General features: G+C 49.9%; 1 protein-coding gene across 22 annotated transcripts in view; it reads right to left on the bottom strand.

The window, feature by feature from the left end:
- LOC139556292 (afadin-like) overlaps positions 1-19,683 on the bottom strand; it is a 127,333-nt gene that overhangs the window by 20,987 nt on the left and 86,663 nt on the right. For all 22 annotated transcript variants that reach the window (XM_071370102.1, XM_071370099.1, XM_071370097.1 and 19 more), the window contains 5 exons: positions 18,447-18,712; positions 18,037-18,180; positions 17,499-17,697; positions 17,094-17,197; positions 15,387-15,467 (listed from right to left, as the gene is read on the bottom strand). In XM_071370102.1, coding sequence (XP_071226203.1) covers positions 15,387-15,467; positions 17,094-17,197; positions 17,499-17,697; positions 18,037-18,180; positions 18,447-18,712 — 794 coding nt within the window. The remainder of the gene's footprint in view (positions 1-15,386; positions 15,468-17,093; positions 17,198-17,498; positions 17,698-18,036; positions 18,181-18,446; positions 18,713-19,683) is intronic.

Here is a 19,683-nt window from a genome sequence, read left to right on the forward strand (position 1 = left end):
TGTTTTGACATGATACGTGCCATCTGCTGTTTTGACATGATACGTGCCATCTGCTGTTTTGACATGATACGTGCCATCTGCTGTTTTGACATGATACGTGCCATCTGCTGTTTTGACATAATACGTGCCATCTGCTGTTTTGACATAATACGTGCCATCTGCTGTTTTGACATGATACGTGCCATCTGCTGTTTTGACATGATACGTGCCATCTGCTGTTTTGACATAATACGTGCCATCTGCTGTTTTGACATGATACGTGCCATCTGCTGTTTTGACATGATACGTGCCATCTGCTGTTTTGACATAATACGTGCCATCTGCTGTTTTGACATAATACGTGCCATCTGCTGTTTTGACATGATACGTGCCATCTGCTGTTTTGACATAATACGTGCCATCTGCTGTTTTGACATAATACGTGCCATCTGCTGTTTTGACATAATACGTGCCATCTGCTGTTTTGACTAGCAACTTCAACCAGTTTTGGTTCCCTTTAACAGTCACCACATTTGAAAGACCGGGAAACCCTATAATGAGTGGTTCCCCCATCCTTCTGGCCTAACTAAAACTCCAACAAGGCCTCAAATCACCATACCAGTTAATACCGCTAAAATCATTCCACAAACTATTCAAATACAATCCTAGAGTGGTGTGGAAGAATCCCTGAAGGGTCAGCGTTTTATAAAAATGTTATTTTGATGAAAAAGTATTTTCCCATTGCTGAGCTCTCTAAAGGTAGCAAAGGGTACTACCCAATATGGCCTGGCCAGAGCCAGCTGTAATATTTAGGGAAGATCAGGTAGAGATCACATTGAGCTGCCTGGGATAGTACTTGTTCTGTTCGGTTTAATATCATTCCATTTCAAAATAACACGAGAGAACAGTTTACATGGAGCTATTGCCCAATAATACCAGACCACTCTAAAAATAGCTTTCACCTGTACAAACATAGCAGGCTAGATAGTAGATATAGACTTTACTCCTACTTTGTAACTCCAGAACTCCACTGAACAATTGCTCCTTAGCCCATTCAAGATTGACAATTGAACATCATGCTTGCCTGAAGGAACCCATCGAACAGCATCAAATGAACTTGACAGAGAACTTGGCCACCAGCCACTATTAGTGTTACTGAGAACAAACAGTTCATTTCTGAAGTTGAACATGAACTCCTTCATGAATTCAAGGGAACTAGTACAGCTTCAGTTAAAGCAATGAAACTGTTTTACACTGTCACCTGCATCCCCATGTAGGCCTATACACAGTCAGACAGTCAGACAGTCCTGACCTCTTCTGATGAGCCACCAGTACAGTACATAACCTTTAGAAACATGTGGGGCTCCCGAGTGGCGCAGCGGTCTAAGGCACTGCATCTCAGTGCTAGAGGCGTCACTACAGACCCTGGTTCGATTGCAGGCTGTGTCACAACCAGCCGTGATTGGGCGAACCATAGGGCGGCGGATAATTGGCCCAGCGTCGTCCGGGTTAGGGTTTGGCCGGGGTAGGCAGTCATTGTAAGCAAGAATTTTTCTCAACTGACTTGCCTTGTTAAATAAAGGTTAAATAAAAAAAGAACATGCTATTGTGAGAATGTGTGTTGAGAAGCAAAGGGAGAGAGAAAACAGAACAGGTGTTTTCCTCTAGACAAAACATAGCATCTTGGAGCGGAGGAATATGACAGGCCAGCGAGACAGCAGCCAGAGGAGAGGGAGATCCCAGCCCTCCTCCTCAATGGTCAACAACACATTCCACTGTGCAGCAGATAGATACCGCCACAGAGCATAGCCAGCCTGGTGGTCCTTCTCCTCCACAGCACCAGTTCAACACCTCACCACAACACCACCTTATGCTCCTACTCAAGTGTAGTGACTCTGAATAAGACCCTGTATTTACAGTATCAACATTCCAGTCTGAGCACTAATACCTCTTGACGCTGGGCCACGAGTCTTTGGAAGCGACATTAATTAAAGGATGGGTGTGGGGCTCTGGTGACCCTTAACAGAGATCAGCAGGGGGTTGTGGGTAGAAACGGACTCCGGCTGGAGGTGCCAATAATATACAAGTCAAACACGAGAACCGGGAAAAAGCCACCCTTGTGTGGGCCCATTAGCCATCTCACGCGAGGGCTGCCGTGGATGAGACACACTGTTGTTTTAAGGCTAGTGTGTGGTGATCGGCTGAGAAAGGCTGGCGGTCGACACTAAAGCTACGGGAGAGGTTTGGACGGTCGCCTGCTGACTATTCCTCAAAGTGTTTGATGGGCGTTGTGAAGATCTGCCAAAACAACCACTGAAATATAAACCGTTGAGGAGTCAACTACCACACTCCTTATATGTGATGCTTTACGTTTGATGCCAACGCAAACAATGTAAAGCCAGAGGATCTGAAGACTAAAGAGGGCGAGACAGAGAGAGAGGATGGACAGAGAGAGACCGAGAGGGGATCTGTGGGTATGGGAACCCAGAGTAGGGTTCAGCCACAGTAGCGGCGAGGCAGACACAGAATCTGCCTGAGAAAGCCATTTACTCTACAATATACCCTCCTCTCCTCCCCACCTTGATGTCCAATGTCGCTTCATATCGATTGCGCCATACAATTGTTCTAATATAGCACAACTACCACCACAGAGCATCAGATAAACAAGAATGAGCCAAGAACATGAAAACCATCAGACCTAAAACCCCTGAATAGAGGGAAGAGTCAACTAAACCAACAGCAGACGTCACTATGTTCAGTCTGGCACTGTTGTGGTAGTCACTATGTTCAGTCTGGCACTGTTGTGGTAGTCACTATGTTCAGTCTGGCACTGTTGTGGTAGTCACTAAGTTCAGTCTGGCACTGTTGTGGTAGTCACTATGTTCAGTCTGGCACTGTTGTGGTAGTCACTATGTTCAGTCTGGCACTGTTGTGGTAGTCACTATGTTCAGTCTGGCACTGTTGTGGTAGTCACTATGTTCAGTCTGGCACTGTTGTGGTAGTCACTATGTTCAGTCTGGCACTGTTGTGGTAGTCACTATGTTCAGTCTGGCACTGTTGTGGTAGTCACTATGTTCAGTCTGGCACTGTTGTGGTAGTCACTATGTTCAGTCTGGCACTGTTGTGGTAGTCACTATGTTCAGTCTGGCACTGTTGTGGTAGTCACTATGTTCAGTCTGGCACTGTTGTGGTAGTCACTATGTTCAGTCTGGCACTGTTGTGGTAGTCACTATGTTCAGTCTGGCACTGTTGTGGTAGTCACTATGTTCAGTCTGGCACTGTTGTGGTAGTCACTATGTTCAGTCTGGCACTGTTGTGGTAGTCACTATGTTCAGTCTGGCACTGTTGTGGTAGTCACTAATCTGTGTCTTATCACCAGTGCTGTCACTTGGTGCTGGGTGACAGACTCCTGTTAGAGGGGAGTCACCTAAGCCCAGAGGGGGACATTCCAGAGGGCCACCCGTCCTCCGCGGGGGACATGGGGGGGGGGGGGACAGGAGGAAAAGGTGTCCCCTTACCCACACAAGGACTACTGGCCCTCTACCAGGCTGATACAGATTCAGGTTTATTGTCCTACAAGAGGGAAATCTTATCACAGCTCACATTTGGGCATAGTGAGAAAACTAGGCTGTCAGTTTCATCTATACTGCCACGGGGAAGACACAAACCTGGGAATGTGTGTGTGTGTGTGTGTGTGTGTGTGTGTGTGTGTGTGTGTGTGTGTGTGTGTGTGTGTGTGTGTGTGTGTGTGTGAGATGCAACGCCACTTGGGTTGTTGTGACTGACACTACGACGTCATTAAGTCACCAAAAACCAAAATGGTACGTGTGTTCTTCCAGGTGTCCAATCTAAAGCCATAAGTAGGTGCTACCTGATCTCTCCAAAACATGTCAGAGCTTCTGTTACCACAGAAACATGTAGTCTAGTAGAGTATGAGTAATGTTCTAGATGAAGGCCTTTACATCAAGGAGAGATGTGAGGGAAATGGGAGCTCTAACCCACAGACAGAGAGGGAGGCGGTGTTTCATGGAATCCACAACCCTGTAAGGCAGTAGTCAGACAGGCACAGCAGGAGGGTTACTGTAGCACGCCTCGGCCGCTCAGCCCAAAACACACACACCAAGTTCATAGGCTCAGTTAGCACAGCATGAAACAAAGAAGGTCTATAAAGCCCATTAATAAAACTCTGCAGTGCTTTAACGAGAGCTCTAATTGCTACTGTTTTTCAGTACGGCGGCTGGCTAGTGTAGCAGAATACAGGGTAGTATTCACGCCTGCCTAAAGGTGGTATAATCCCCATTCATCCAACACGTATCTCACCTCTCTCACATATAGACCTAACTTGATTTATTCTAGTAAAGGAGAGGAAGTTGACACTAATGGCTGAGTTCACAGAAAGTTTGAAAAAGAAAAGGAGAGCCACACACTCTAGGAGTTCAGATGTTATCATTTAATATTCTAATAACCAGCGTTAATCAATTATTACATCTGAGCTCCTAGAGTGTGTGGCTCTCCTTTTCATTTTCAAGTGTTCTACTCCGCTAGCCAGCACCTCGCATAACCAGGTGTTCTACTCCGCTAGCCAGCACCTCACCTAACCAGGTGTCCTACTCCGCTAGCCAGCGCCTCGCCTAACCAGGTGTTCTACTCTGCTAGCCAGCACCTCGCCTAACCAGGTGTTCTACTCTGCTAGCCAGCACCTCGCCTAACCAGGTGTTCTACTCCGCTAGCCAGCGCCTCGCCTAACCAGGTGTCCTACTCCGCTAGCCAGCACCTCACCTAACCAGGTGTTCTACTCCGCTAGCCAGCACCTCACCTAACCAGGTGTTCTACTCCGCTAGCCAGCACCTCACCTAACCAGGTGTTCTACTCTGCTAGCCAGCACCTCACCTAACCAGGTGTTCTACTCTGCTAGCCAGCACCTCTCCTAACCAGGTGTTCTACTCTGCTAGCCAGCACCTCACCTAACCAGGTGTTCTACTCCGCTAGCCAGCACCTCACCTAACCAGGTGTTCTACTCCGCTAGCCAGCACCTCACCTAACCAGGTGTTCTACTCCGCTAGCCAGCACCTCGCCTAACCAGGTGTTCTACTCCGCTAGCCAGCGCCTCGCCTAACCAGGTGTCCTACTCCGCTAGCCAGCACCTCGCCTAACCAGGTGTTCTACTCCGCTAGCCAGCACCTCGCCTAACCAGGTGTTCTACTCCGCTAGCCAGCGCCTCGCCTAACCAGGTGTTCTACTCCGCTAGCCAGCGCCTCACCTAACCAGGTGTTCTACTCCGCTAGCCAGCACCTCACCTAACCAGGTGTTCTACTCCGCTAGCCAGCACCTCACCTAACCAGGTGTTCTACTCCGCTAGCCAGCACCTCACCTAACCAGGTGTTCTACTCCGCTAGCCAGCACCTCACCTAACCAGGTGTTCTACTCTGCTAGCCAGCACCTCACCTAACCAGGTGTTCTACTCTGCTAGCCAGCACCTCACCTAACCAGGTGTTCTACTCCGCTAGCCAGCGCCTCGCCTAACCAGGTGTCCTACTCCGCTAGCCAGCACCTCACCTAACCAGGTGTTCTACTCCGCTAGCCAGCGCCTCGCCTAACCAGGTGTCCTACTCCGCTAGCCAGCACCTCACCTAACCAGGTGTTCTACTCCGCTAGCCAGCACCTCACCTAACCAGGTGTTCTACTCCGCTAGCCAGCGCCTCGCCTAACCAGGTGTCCTACTCCGCTAGCCAGCGCCTCACCTAACCAGGTGTCCTACTCCGCTAGCCAGCGCCTCGCCTAACCAGGTGTTCTACTCCGCTAGCCAGCGCCTCGCCTAACCAGGTGTTCTACTCCGCTAGCCAGCGCCTCGCCTAACCAGGTGTCCTACTCCGCTAGCCAGCGCCTCGCCTAACCAGGTGTTCTACTCCGCTAGCCAGCACCTCTCCTAACCAGGGGTGTTTCTTTTGCCTCCTGACAGAATGAACATGTGTAGCTAGCTACAACACTGTTTTTAATGATCACATTGTCGGAGGAGGGTGTTAAACGTGTCGATTCGCAGTCATGCTGCACGCCTCGCCCGATGCCAAGAGGAGATGTGTGTCTGTGTGGACTAAGTGTGGCACACATCACACCTGTGATCGGAGCCAGACAGCTGGGGGGGCTGAACGCCTCAAAGGAGACAATTACAGAGTATTATACAGCTGTAACACGTCTAGTCAAGTCTCAACCTCGGTGCATGTGGCTCCAGAACAACACTGTAGACAGCACGTTCAGCTTCGGAGCATGTGGCTCCAGAACAACACTGTAGACAGCACGTTCAGCCTCGGAGCATGTGGCTCCAGAACAACACTGTAGACAGCACGTTCAGCCTCGGAGCATGTGGCTCCAGAACAACACTGTAGACAGCACGTTCAGCCTCCGAGCATGTGGCTCCAGAACAACACTGTAGACAGCACGTTCAGCCTCCGCATGTGGCTCCAGAACAACACTGTAGACAGTCTGTTCAGCCTCCGCATGTGGCTCCAGAACAACACTGTAGACAGCATGTTCAGCCTCCGCATGTGGCTCCAGAACAACACTGTAGACAGTCTGTTCAGCCTCGGAGCATGTGGCTCCAGAACAACACTGTAGACAGTCTGTTCAGCCTCCGCATGTGGCTCCAGAACAACATGTTCAGCCTCCGCATGTGGCTCCAGAACAACACTGTAGACAGCACGTTCAGCCTCCGCATGTGGCTCCAGAACAACACTGTAGACAGCACGTTCAGCCTCGGAGCATGTGGCTCCAGAACAACACTGTAGACAGCACGTTCAGCCTCGGAGCATGTGGCTCCAGAACAACACTGTAGACAGCACGTTCAGCCTCCGAGCATGTGGCTCCAGAACAACACTGTAGACAGCACGTTCAGCCTCCGCATGTGGCTCCAGAACAACACTGTAGACAGTCTGTTCAGCCTCCGCATGTGGCTCCAGAACAACACTGTAGACAGCACGTTCAGCCTCGGAGCATGTGGCTCCAGAACAACACTGTAGACAGCACGTTCAGCCTCGGAGCATGTGGCTCCAGAACAACACTGTAGACAGCATGTTCAGCCTCGGAGCATGTGGCTCCAGAACAACACTGTAGACAGCATGTTCAGCCTCCGCATGTGGCTCCAGAACAACACTGTAGACAGCACGTTCAGCCTCGGAGCATGTGGCTCCAGAACAACACTGTAGACAGCACTGTTCAGCCTCGGAGCATGTGGCTCCAGAACAACACTGTAGACAGCACGTTCAGCCTCGCGAGCATGTGGCTCCAGAACAACACTGTAGACAGCACGTTCAGCCTCCGCATGTGGCTCCAGAACAACACTGTAGACAGCACGTTCAGCCTCCGCATGTGGCTCCAGAACAACACTGTAGACAGTCTGTTCAGCCTCCGAGCATGTGGCTCCAGAACAACACTGTAGACAGTCTGTTCAGCCTCCGAGCATGTGGCTCCAGAACAACACTGTAGACAGTCTGTTCAGCCTCCGAGCATGTGGCTCCAGAACAACACTGTAGACAGCACGTTCAGCCTCCGCATGTGGCTCCAGAACAACACTGTAGACAGCACGTTCAGCCTCCGCATGTGGCTCCAGAACAACACTGTAGACAGCACTTTCAGCCTCCGCATGTGGCTCCAGAACAACACTGTAGACAGTCTGTTCAGCCTCCGCATGTGGCTCCAGAACAACACTGTAGACAGTCTGTTCAGCCTCCGCATGTGGCTCCAGAACAACACTGTAGACAGCACGTTCAGCCTCCGCATGTGGCTCCAGAACAACACTGTAGACAGTCTGTTCAGCCTCCGAGCATGTGGCTCCAGAACAACACTGTAGACAGCACGTTCAGCCTCCGAGCATGTGGCTCCAGAACAACACTGTAGACAGCACGTTCAGCCTCCGAGCATGTGGCTCCAGAACAACACTGTAGACAGTCTGTTCAGCCTCCGAGCATGTGGCTCCAGAACAACACTGTAGACAGCACGTTCAGCCTCCGCATGTGGCTCCAGAACAACACTGTAGACAGCACGTTCAGCCTCCGCATGTGGCTCCAGAACAACACTGTAGACAGCACGTTCAGCCTCCGCATGTGGCTCCAGAACAACACTGTAGACAGTCTGTTCAGCCTCCGCATGTGGCTCCAGAACAACACTGTAGACAGCACGTTCAGCCTCCGCATGTGGCTCCAGAACAACACTGTAGACAGCACGTTCAGCCTCCGCATGTGGCTCCAGAACAACACTGTAGACAGCATGTTCAGCCTCCGCATGTGGCGCCAGAACAACACTGTAGACAGCCTGTTCAGCCTCCGCATGTGGCTCCAGAACAACACTGTAGACAGCCTGTTCAGCCTCCGCATGTGGCTCCAGAACAACACTGTAGACAGCTTGTTCAGCTTCCGCATGTGGCTCCAGAACAACACTGTAGACAGTCTGTTCAGCCTCCGCATGTGGCTCCAGAACAACACTGTAGACAGCACGTTCAGCCTCCGCATGTGGCTCCAGAACAACACTGTAGACAGCACGTTCAGCCTCCGCATGTGGCTCCAGAACAACACTGTAGACAGTCTGTTCAGCCTCCGCATGTGGCTCCAGAACAACACTGTAGACAGTCTGTTCAGCCTCCGCATGTGGCTCCAGAACAACACTGTAGACAGCACGTTCAGCCTCCGCATGTGGCTCCAGAACAACACTGTAGATAGCCTGTTCAGAGGAAAGATCAATGCCCAAAAACATCTGATAGAAACTATCATGCACTTCATTTCTATAAAGAACTTTAATAGGGAGCTGCAGTATCACAAAGTTTTCAAACGCTTTTTGGATGAAGTGCCTTGCTGTCTATTTCAATGTTACGCTTCTGTTAACTTTTTACTCCACAATTGTACTACAAGAGCTGTTTTTCAGACAGACACTGACGCCTTTAAATGTGTGGACTAACAAGTGACTGCATCACTCTTAAGTAACTGGTCAACAACACAGGGTGAGCAGGGGAAATGACCCTCTCCTTTGTAGTTTGTGATTAGTTTACCAGGTGTTATGATCTGAGGCTGAGCACGCTCACACTTTGGTGGTAGGGTCCAGTAAGGACAGAGAGGACTTCATCTCACACACACCTAGCGCAGCCACCACCACACACACACAAGCTAGCACTGCGCAGCCACCACCACACACACAAAGCTAGCACTGCCCAGACACACACACAAAGCTAGCACTGCCCAGACACACACAAAGCTGGCACTGCCCAGACACACACACACACACAAAGCTAGCACTGCCCAGACACACACACACACACAAAGCTAGCACTGCCCAGACACACACACACACAAAGCTAGCACTGCCCAGACACACACACACAAAGCTAGCACTGCCCAGACACACACACACAAAGCTGGCACTGCCCAGACACACACACACACACACAACCACACAAAGCTAGCACTGCCCAGACACATATCACACCTCACTGTAACCTCACAGTTCTACTTCAGTTAATTTATTGTTTTAACCAATTAGAAGAGAGGACGCACTTCCACAAAATATAGATCTGCTTTATCACAACGTGTGCTTTTACAAAATCTAAATGAAGTTTTACTACTTTAATTGCGAACTGTTCAGAGTTTTTCACAAACTAGCTGACTAAGGGGAAAATGTAGATTCAGGAAGGGAGCCCACTAAAGCAGTCCAAATGTATTTATTTTTTTACTTCAGTCAAATGTACTGTGTCACAAACAAACAGCTCTCCCGACCCGCCCTGTCCTGCAATGAGTCTTCCTGCCCAGGGAAGTGCACTGTAACCCAGATTTGCTTTATAGGAAATTGGAGCAAAGGCATCCACACAACTACTGTCTGTCTGTCCTTTCACACTGAGGCTGCATTCATACGTGTGTGAGTGTGCATATCTTAAACCAGACTCCTATAGGACATAAAATCATACTATGATATGCAGTTTCCTGCCTTTGGGTTTAGCACAGGAAAGAATAGTTAATCACACCAAGTCGAATGCGGTGGACTGGAGTCCTGAGGAAGTTTACTATAATACACACACAAGTAAATTTGTCCACAGTTCTTTGGTTTTTAAGCGGAGCTCCATACTGAGACGTGAACAGCTCCATCCATCCATACACTCATTATTTCAGGCTACGCTACACAATCTGACTGGAGAAAGAAGGAGCTAGGAACTAGCAGCACAATATCATCTCACAAAACCAACTTTTTTCCCCTCTCATCTCTGTTCTTATCTCTCTTTCTCAAGATGGAACATTCTGTCTGATGACAGCGAATTAAGCAAAGAGAATGTGTCCTTGAATCTGATAAGAAGTGTGTCAGACAGTGCGATCGTCAGACAGTGCGATCGTCACACTGGGCCAACTCTGGGCAACTCCAGATGAACAGGATACAGACACACTTAGGCACCACACTAATCTGACGTCTTGACATCTGCCTGCGGTCTAAATCATTCCAGTATGCTTCCCTCTGTTGAGAGTGTGTGTGTGTGTGTGTGTGTGTGTGTGTGTGTGTGTGTGTGTGTGTGGTGGGGGGCGGGGCTTGCTTGGTTTAGTGGAGACCACACAAATCGGTGTCTTCGCCCCTCTGTCTGGGGTGTGTGATGGTTAAAGGAGGCTGCTAGGCTCTTCATGTGGTTTTCTATTAAACAGGCTATTCAGTCTTGACAGAGGCAGACGGGGCTCTGTTTAGAAGGGGGGGATTTGGATATTTCCCTGGAGAGTACAATCCATCTCTCGCTCATTCATCATCTGCTATTCAAGTCTTTCATTTTGTTGTTTAATAACTTGTGCCTCTGTCTGACAGCCTGTCTAAAAGCTGCAAGGCTGTAGACAAGGACACACACACGGCAGGCTCACTGCTCTAATGAAGTCATAAAAACAGTAGTTCACAGAGCGGCGGGAACGAGGGACCTTTCAGGGGCTAACTCAAGCCAGATGTGCTACATGTCAGTCTGATAAGAACCACGTCCAACATGGTCAAACGCACGCACACACTCACAAATCATTGGATCCATCGCTCCACAGACTGAAGAGGAACAATTATGGAGGGAGACTAGATGTCTGGTCCCCTGGACACACTACTAACAGCATGAAGAGGAGAATACCTAGAGAACAGCATGTTTAAACCTCTAGCAGCTTTCCCTTCCATTCCTCCAACACTACGTGGTGGTCATATATATGTTGCCTTGAATTAGACACTCCCTCCCTCTGTCAGTACCTGCTGCTAATCCAGGCAGGTGCAGTCAAACATGGAATGAGTGCTGTCACAAATGTGAGCATCCACCCCAATCCTAACTGACAGTATGAGGCCGTTTGTGCTGTGAAATTCTACTAGGCGCCAGGATTCAAAGTGGCAAACTGTCTCGATACGAGCATGGCTCCCATAGAGGTTAGATGATTAGATCTTTGTTTAGGGAGGCAACAAGGCCAAGTGTTAAATTGCCCGTGATAATGTGTGCGTCACCGTGTACAACTTCACCCAAAACAACATGCGATTGACAGAAGGGTCCGTGGCAGGGCAATTGGAACAGTGAACTCACTGGGCATTGAACTAAACTTTCCATTTGTCACCGAGAAAGAATGGCAAAGGAAAAAGGGGAGTGATCGTTAGCTGGGAACCCACAACTGGGTTTTGCCATGTTCCTAGTAACCACTGTCATTCAGTTGAGTACATACTGTAGAACCCACCCAGGAAATATAGACTACTGTAGGCCTACATGGTGTAACTCTTGCTGTGCTCCAGGGCAGGACTGGCAGGCAGTGACCAGTGCAACCACATTCTGAGAAGCACACACACACAGTTGTAAGCTAATGCTCAGAGTCCCGTCTCACACACAGCCAGCCAGCGAGCTAGCCAGCAGCAGGAAACACAGCCCCGCGAGCTCAGAGCACATCCTCCCATTGTTACTGCTGCTACAGCGCTCTACTGGAGGGAGACCATAGGCTTTGTACTCAACCAGCTAATCATTGTATAGCTGCATCTACACTACTGTTCCATCACTATCGTCTCAACATCTACAAAACAAACAGACTAGCAAACAGACAAAACAAGCCAACTTATATCATATTTAAAAAGCGCTGAAAGGAATGAGAACGTCTGTTTAGTTCGAGGGCCAGTCTGTCTACCTCCAGATTGGGGAAAGATTAATCAGAATAGCTTCCCCAGGCCTTGGGTTGTCATCAGTGGGGGGAAATGCTGGACAATGAGCAGCAGGACTCCCCTGTGAGGTGGAGTGGAGAGAGAGGGTCAGGATATCCCCCTGTTCTTCCTCATTTGGAACCCAACAGTCTTGTCCCCACGAAGCCCTTTAGGTGAACATCTGCAGCATAACAGCCTGGAGTAAACACAAAACTAGGCCTGTCAGAGCAGAATCAAGGGGACAAAAGTTAAGCAAATCAAGCTCTTGTCCCAGAGATGACGTTCTGGCCTGTGTGCCTGCATCGCCTTGACAATCATTAACTGTGTGGTCTTGAGATAGCAGCAGTAGAGCAGCTGGACAGCACAAACTGGGTAATAGCTCAGTAGAGAACCGCCCTAGGTTCCTTACATAGCGGGTCACAGCAATATGATGAACTGGTGTGAGCTGGAGGCTTATTTGGTCTGAGTTTCTGGCAAAAGAGAAATCATACATTTTGAATGAGCAACCCTGCAAAACATGGAATTTAAACTGAAAATAATACTTGATTAGAGAAAACTCTACAGGCGTCAAATATGAAAGTCGGTGTGAAGCTTACAGCAGTAGAGAACACTGAGCAAGTGGAACAGCAGCACATACTGGAGGACTATTACCTGTGTCTTCCCATCCTCAACCCCCACCTCTTCTGCCAAAACGGCTACAACCCTCCACCCACCACACATACACAGTCACACCTGTATTTAACACACACAGACAGAGACAGAGAGAGAGCGCCTTACCGACTCGTCCTTCTTTCCAACCACAGAGAACCACATGGTGTGGGTAGATAGTTCCCGCTCGGCTAGAACTGGCTCGCGCTCAGGCTCAATTAAAAGTCCACAAGGAGGGGCAGATCACAGCCCAGATGTACTGGTGTAATAATCACACAGTCAGAGACCAAAACAAAACAGCTAACGAAGGAGGAGATACTAGAGGAGATACTAGGTGCGGCGCAGTGGGAGAAAGAAAGAGGTCCACACTACATTCTACTGTAGGACGCCATATGACAAATAATCAGCAGCCAGCCAGAGTAGGAAATACCATTTACAGACTTAAGTAAACAGTCCACCAGTGTTAGCCACTCGCTACTCTGCAACAGTTTGGGTAAACTTTCAGAGCACTACCCAGCTGTGTGTTCTGCACTGGGCAAATTACTCTTCTCTCACTCTCCCCCTCTCTCTCTCATTCCTTCGCTTCTCCAGTCTGCCTCGGACTCGTGCCTTCCTTCTGTCTCCTGTCCTCCCCTCCCATTTTCCCCTCCCTCTGCTCTCTCTCCCCACCTCTCTCGGTCTTTCTCCCTCCACCTCAGGTTGAAAATAGCAGTAAAAACAGAGGGTGTGGCCCCCACCTCCTCAAATACAAAAACTGTGCTTTGAAAATAAACAGTTCAGGGAGGCCCCTCTATTCGCCCTCCCACTCATCCTCCATCCGCCAGCCCTACACCATCCCCCCCCCCACTCCTCCTCCATCCCACTCCTCCTCCATCCGCTGCCCCCCCACACTCCTCCATCCGCCACCCCCACACCATCCATCCGCCCCCCCCACACTCCTCCATCCGCCACCCCCACACCATCCATCCGCTGCCCCCCCCACACTCCTCCATCCGCCACCCCCACACCATCCATCCGCCCCCCCACACTCCTCCATCCGCCACCCCCACACCATCCATCCGCCGCCCCCCCCCACACTCCTCCATCCGCCACCCCCACACCATCCATCCGCCCCCCCACACTCCTCCATCCGCCACCCCCACACCATCCATCCGCCCCCCCCACACACCATCCATCCGCCGCCCCCCCCCCACACACCATCCATCCGCCGCCCCCCCCCCCCACACACCATCCATCCGCCGCCCCCACACCATCCATCTGCCTCCTCACACTCCGCCATCCGCCACCCCCACACCATCCATCCGCCCACCCCCCCCACACCATCCATCCGCCGCCCCCCCCCACACTCATCCATCCGCCCCCCCCACACCATCCATCGCGCCCCCCCCCACCACCATCCGCCCCCCCACACCATCCATCCGCCCCCCCCACACCATCCATCCGCCCCCTCTTCTTCTCAGACTCTCATTCATCTGTCAGTGACAGTCTAAAGCCTTAATGTCCACCAGATGCGTCAAAATCTTTGCGTTCCGGCGAACGTCATTCATTGCCAATGGAGCAGTCCGCAACGCGGCGTTGGGGCTGTTGCACTAGGCTGTGGTGTGCTTTACCGCGTGGTGGTACAAACTACAAAGCTAACCACTTTCCTAGTTAGCTTAGAAATTGCTAGCACCTAGCTTCCCAGCTAATTATTTCACATTCAACTGACCAGATAATCCAATCATATTGGCAATGTGTCTCCATGCAACATTTTTTGCATGGAGGCCCCGGTAGCAATCGGTGCTTTGGTGGAACAGGGCAGGGAGGCCAGAGACAGGGAAAATGACCTTCTCCTCCATGCTGCAAACCTTTCTGCAGCCCTGCAAAGCACATGTGCGTCAAGTACCAAAAATGCTGACTAGACATCCGGCAAAAACAACATACGGCAAAACGTATAGGCATCTGGTGGACATACGGCATAAACACACTCCAATTAACCCACACAGACCAACCCGGGTCAGACCTGGGCTATAATGGTGCCAGCTGAAACATGACGGTCACTTTTTTTTTTACACACACACACACACACACACACACACACACACACACACACACACACACACACACACACACACACACACACACACACACACACACACACACACACACACACACACACACACACACACACACACACACACACGCACGCACACTATCCGGAGTTACGGCAGGCTAATGTAGTAAACAAACACAGAAGAGAACCCAGTACAACCTAAGGCTCTTACATCCATCCTCACCAACACTGCTAGAAACAGCATGTTCCACCGGCAATGTTGTTGAACTGAAAATGAGGACACCTTCAGGCAGGTTCCTGACAACGATTGAGAGAAGGGCTTATTTTGGATTATTTATGTGTTCACCAGGCAGTAGTCATCAAGTCTGCTTGAGCATGGACGCAACAAATGTCAATGTTTCTGGGTTATTTCTTAATTGAATCTGTGTATTTCTCATCAGTCACATAACACTTCCCTTCCAGCCAGGAAGTCACAAACCTCTTGAAGGAGCACTAGTGGGTATCGACAAATACATTATCAATAATAAAAGGAAAGGATTAAAAGATGTCTTACCTTGGCAGCCACAATGCTGAGGCCCATGCCATTGTGCTTCTTCAGGGTGACCGTCACAACTTCCGGTTCCTTCCGCATTTGCTGCAACGAGAGGACACAGCAGCGTTAGCTTAGGAGAAATGTACTGAAAGAGCTAGAGTGCAGTTGGTGTCAACGGTGGGATCCGGCGAGCAGGTCAGTCAGGCTTCTACAGGGCTCTCAGAGCTGGGAGCTCTCTCCTGGACGTTTCTCAGGCAGAATGAGGCGCTGGATGAGGGAGCAGAGGGATAGGCGCAGAGCAGGGTCGTCATACAGAGAGAGAGCTGGATTGGGGCGACCGCAATGAGAAATGGCGGGGGCTGGAGAGGAGTCAAGAATGAAAGCCACATGCGCTTGGCTCCAGAGGATCTCAATGGGATCGTTTAAAAAGAGGGCTGCCTGGGAGCAGGGTGGGGAGAGGGAGAGGGCAGGGCTTTCCACACAGACTGCCTCTCGTCCCTATGGCACTGAACACATTGAGACTCAACAGCCCCAAAGACACAAACAACTCTTCGCTGAGCTATGCTGTACAGCCACATAGTTCAGAGACAGAGAGTGGATACAAAGCCACATTAACAGGGATCTGGTGGCATTTCTCATCGTGTGATGTGGTGTAGAACAAGTCTTTCTGAATGCCATTGGAGTGATTTCACCAAGTAATAGAGGGCAGGGTGATGCAGGGTTCAGCTGGCTACAATGAGTAAAGAAAACATTCATTCAGACAACAGATATTCTGCAGTAAGAGACCAACTCTTAACTCAAACACCTGCCAGTGTGAGCATGTTCTCCAGAGAGAACGTGTTTTTAGGATGACAAAAGTCTGACTGCACTAGGCTAGCTACAGTAACACCTCCTGTCTGGACTAGTGATCAGGGAAACCTACCCCATTGTTGTTCTCCTCGGGGATCCCCTGTGTCTCTGTCTTATTAACCCTGTAATGGCTGCTAACAGCGGTACTCTATGGAACACTAGAGTAGTGATTCTGGAGCAAGGCGGTGGAAACATGAGGCGGGGTGCCGGTTTGGGTGCTTAAACGGTTTGGGCGCCCTCCTCCTCTCCCCTCCCTGGTCCCTTTACTACTGTGGGGGCTGGGGCTAATGCCCACCCTGAGCTGAGGTTTGAAGCATGAAAAAGGAGAGCTGGGGGGAAAAAAACAGGGCAAATATACAGGAAGCAGTGTAATTTCTTTTTTTGTGTGATTAGGGTGAGAAGGGTATAATTTACTGCCGTTCCAGAGCTCTCTGGTCACTTATTGGTCTCTGTGGTGTAATTGGTGTTGATTGAAATCGAGCAGGAGGGAGTATGTGTGTGTGTGTGTGTGTGTGTGTGTGTGTGTGTGTGTTGGGGGGAGGTCTGTTAGTGTTAAGTAGAGTAGGGCAGAACGGTGATTGCATGACAGCAGCATGGGACATTAACGTTTTCCATACGATCGTTGGAAACAAGCGATGCCAAAACATTAAGCCACAAACAGAGAAGTTGAGTAATTGAAATATATTCAAGTGTTATAAACAGCTAAAAGCAGCAGCCTATTCATTCCTCTGTGCTTCTCAGTTACTTAGTAATATGGTGGCTAATGTACAAGGACATGTCTGCGTCATGACTAACAGGCATTAATGTGCATGATCATGCAGCTCAATGTAATGGTGTCCTGCATAGTCCTACAGCAGTAACGGTCGGAGGGACACCTACCAGGTCGGAGTTGTCTGCAGAGAAGTGGCTGTCGCAGTCGACTCCTTCAAAGTGGATGGTCCAGGTCCCAGGGGAGCGCGGGTGAGGGGTTAGCCGACAGAATCCTGCACAGGACACGAGAGGAAATCACAGTTATCTTCTTCTACTCTACAGATCTGAGACTACAGTGACACGGCAGCAGGAACAACTCTTGGAATCTCTCTCAAACACTCTGATGAGGACAGGAGCAAACAGCTCTCCAGTCTCCTCTTACATAGCTACTACATTCCACTGCCTACGCGTCAACAAAACAAACACAGGCCAGCCCAGCCTCTGATTGGTTCACAACTTTAGGTTTAGACAGAACACAACCGGTGTGACATTCTGGAATAGAGTGTATTATTGTTTCCTCCTCCACACAAGTACCTCTCTGACAAAGGGGGTCCAGGAACTCCTGGAATCCGTTGGGAATGTTCCTCACGACGTCGCAGGAGTAGCCGTCCTCGGGCAGTAGGAAGGGCAGCTGCAGGTCAGGGTCCTCCTCTAGCTGGACCTCTCGGCCGTCGCTACGGGCCAGTTCATCTGCTGTGTTCTCCGCCACGGCAACCACGTGGTCTATGAGCTCCTATCGGGGGAGACACCAGACGGACCAATGGGGGCTTAGTTACATCAGAGGAGAGGGATGTGTGTAATAGTCCTTTGACCGTTTCCTCAATATTCCACAAAGTAGAAACAGCTACCTGGACTGGAAAAGGGAGCTAGGAAGATCAGTCAAGTGGTGAGCTTAGCTAATGTTTACCCCAAAATAACAGCTCAAACTCCAACATATTACAACTATGGGAGGAGACTTGTGTTAAGCAATACTTCAAACCGCAAACCCCTATTTCTCCACTTCAGAGTCATTCATTGTAACTCTAGTGTGTGAGTGCGCACGTGAATAGAGGAGTGTGTAGTCATGTTTTACTGGGGGGATGTAAGGCTCGTCAGGAGCACAGTGGTAGTTGGTCATGAGGGCGTTGAGCTGCAGGGAGTTGAGCTTGAAGCAGGTGTTGTGGATGTTCTGCACGTCCTGCATGGAGTACTTGTCCATGGTGAGGAGAGTCGTAGCCTGGGGAGGAACAACACAACAGAGTACAATTAATGACAGAGAAGGACTTGATTTATAGTGACCTGTTGTCCACGCTGAAGTCCTTCCCCTACAACTTTCCTTAGGCACAACGGCTCCTAAAGGATCACCCAGAGCTGCTGAGAAAGTATTCAATAGAAACCATTCTTCTGAAGAGCCTGCCCTGCCTACAGTAAGTCACCATATGGAAAACAGTGGGTAACTAACAGGTGTGTTAGGTGTGCTGGACAAAGATAGGTGGATCATACCTGTACGATGCGACTGAGGTGGCAGTCGGCGGCCAGCTCCAGGCCCTGTTTCTCTGCCCAGGCCTCGATGTGGCTGAGCTGCTGGCGGAGGATGGCGCCCCAGTAGTGTGAACACAGTCCAGAGTCAGCCTCCATCACCAGCTTGTTGAACAGCCACATGTTGATGAAGTGGAAGAGCTGGGAGAACAGCTGGATGGTCAGCGCCGCGTTGACACGGCAACGACGCAGCAGCGACATGGCGCCCGTCAGGGTGTGCAAAACATCCTCTACGTGGGGAGAGAGAGAGATGGAGGATGAGGAATGCATTTTTACATTTCCACTACTGCTGGAGTACTTAGTGAATAACCAGTCCACCAAGGTTTCAGTTGATTTCTATACACTATGTCCCCACTAGAGGGCTCACTTTAAAAAACAATCAGAGTTACATACGGTGTAGCTGTGAATGTAAATAAATTCCACAAAAAAAGAAAGATCCTTTTTCAGGACCCTGTCTTTCAAAGATAATTCGTAAAAATACAAATAATTTCACAGATCTTCATTGTAAAGGGTTTAAACACTGTTTCCCATGCTTGTTCAATGAACCATAAACAATTAATGAACATGCACCTGTGGAACGGTTGTTAAGACACTAACAGCTTACAGACGGTTGGCAATTAAGGTCACAGTTATGAAAACTTAGAACACTGAAGAGGCCTTGCTACTGACTCTAAAAAACACCAAAAGAAAGATGCCCAGGGACCCTGTTCATCTGCGTGAACGTGCCTTAGGCATGCTGCAAGGAGGCATGAGGACTGCAGATGTTGCCAGGGCAATAAATTGCAATGTCCGTACTGTGAGACAGCGCTACAGGGAGACAGGACGGACAGCTGATCGTCCTCGCAGTGGCAGACCACGTGTAACAACACCAGCACAGGATCGGTACATCTGAACATCACACCTGCGGGACAGGTACAGGATGGCAACAACAACTGTCCGAGTTACACCAGGAACGCACAATCCCTCCATCAGTGCTCAGACTGTCCGCAATAGGCTGAGAGAGGCTGGACTGAGGGCTTGTAGGCCTGTTGTAAGGCAGGTCCTCAACAGACATCACTGACAACAACGTCGCTTATGGGCACAAACCCACCGTCGCTGGACCAGACAGGATTGGCAAAAAGTGCTCTTCACTGACAAGTCGCGTTTTTTTCTCACCAGGGGTGATGGTCGGATTCGCGTTTATCGTCGAAGGAATGAGCGT

Source organism: Salvelinus alpinus, chromosome 27 (assembly GCF_045679555.1).
Source record: "Salvelinus alpinus chromosome 27, SLU_Salpinus.1, whole genome shotgun sequence".
In the NCBI taxonomy this organism is placed as follows: domain Eukaryota; kingdom Metazoa; phylum Chordata; class Actinopteri; order Salmoniformes; family Salmonidae; genus Salvelinus; species Salvelinus alpinus.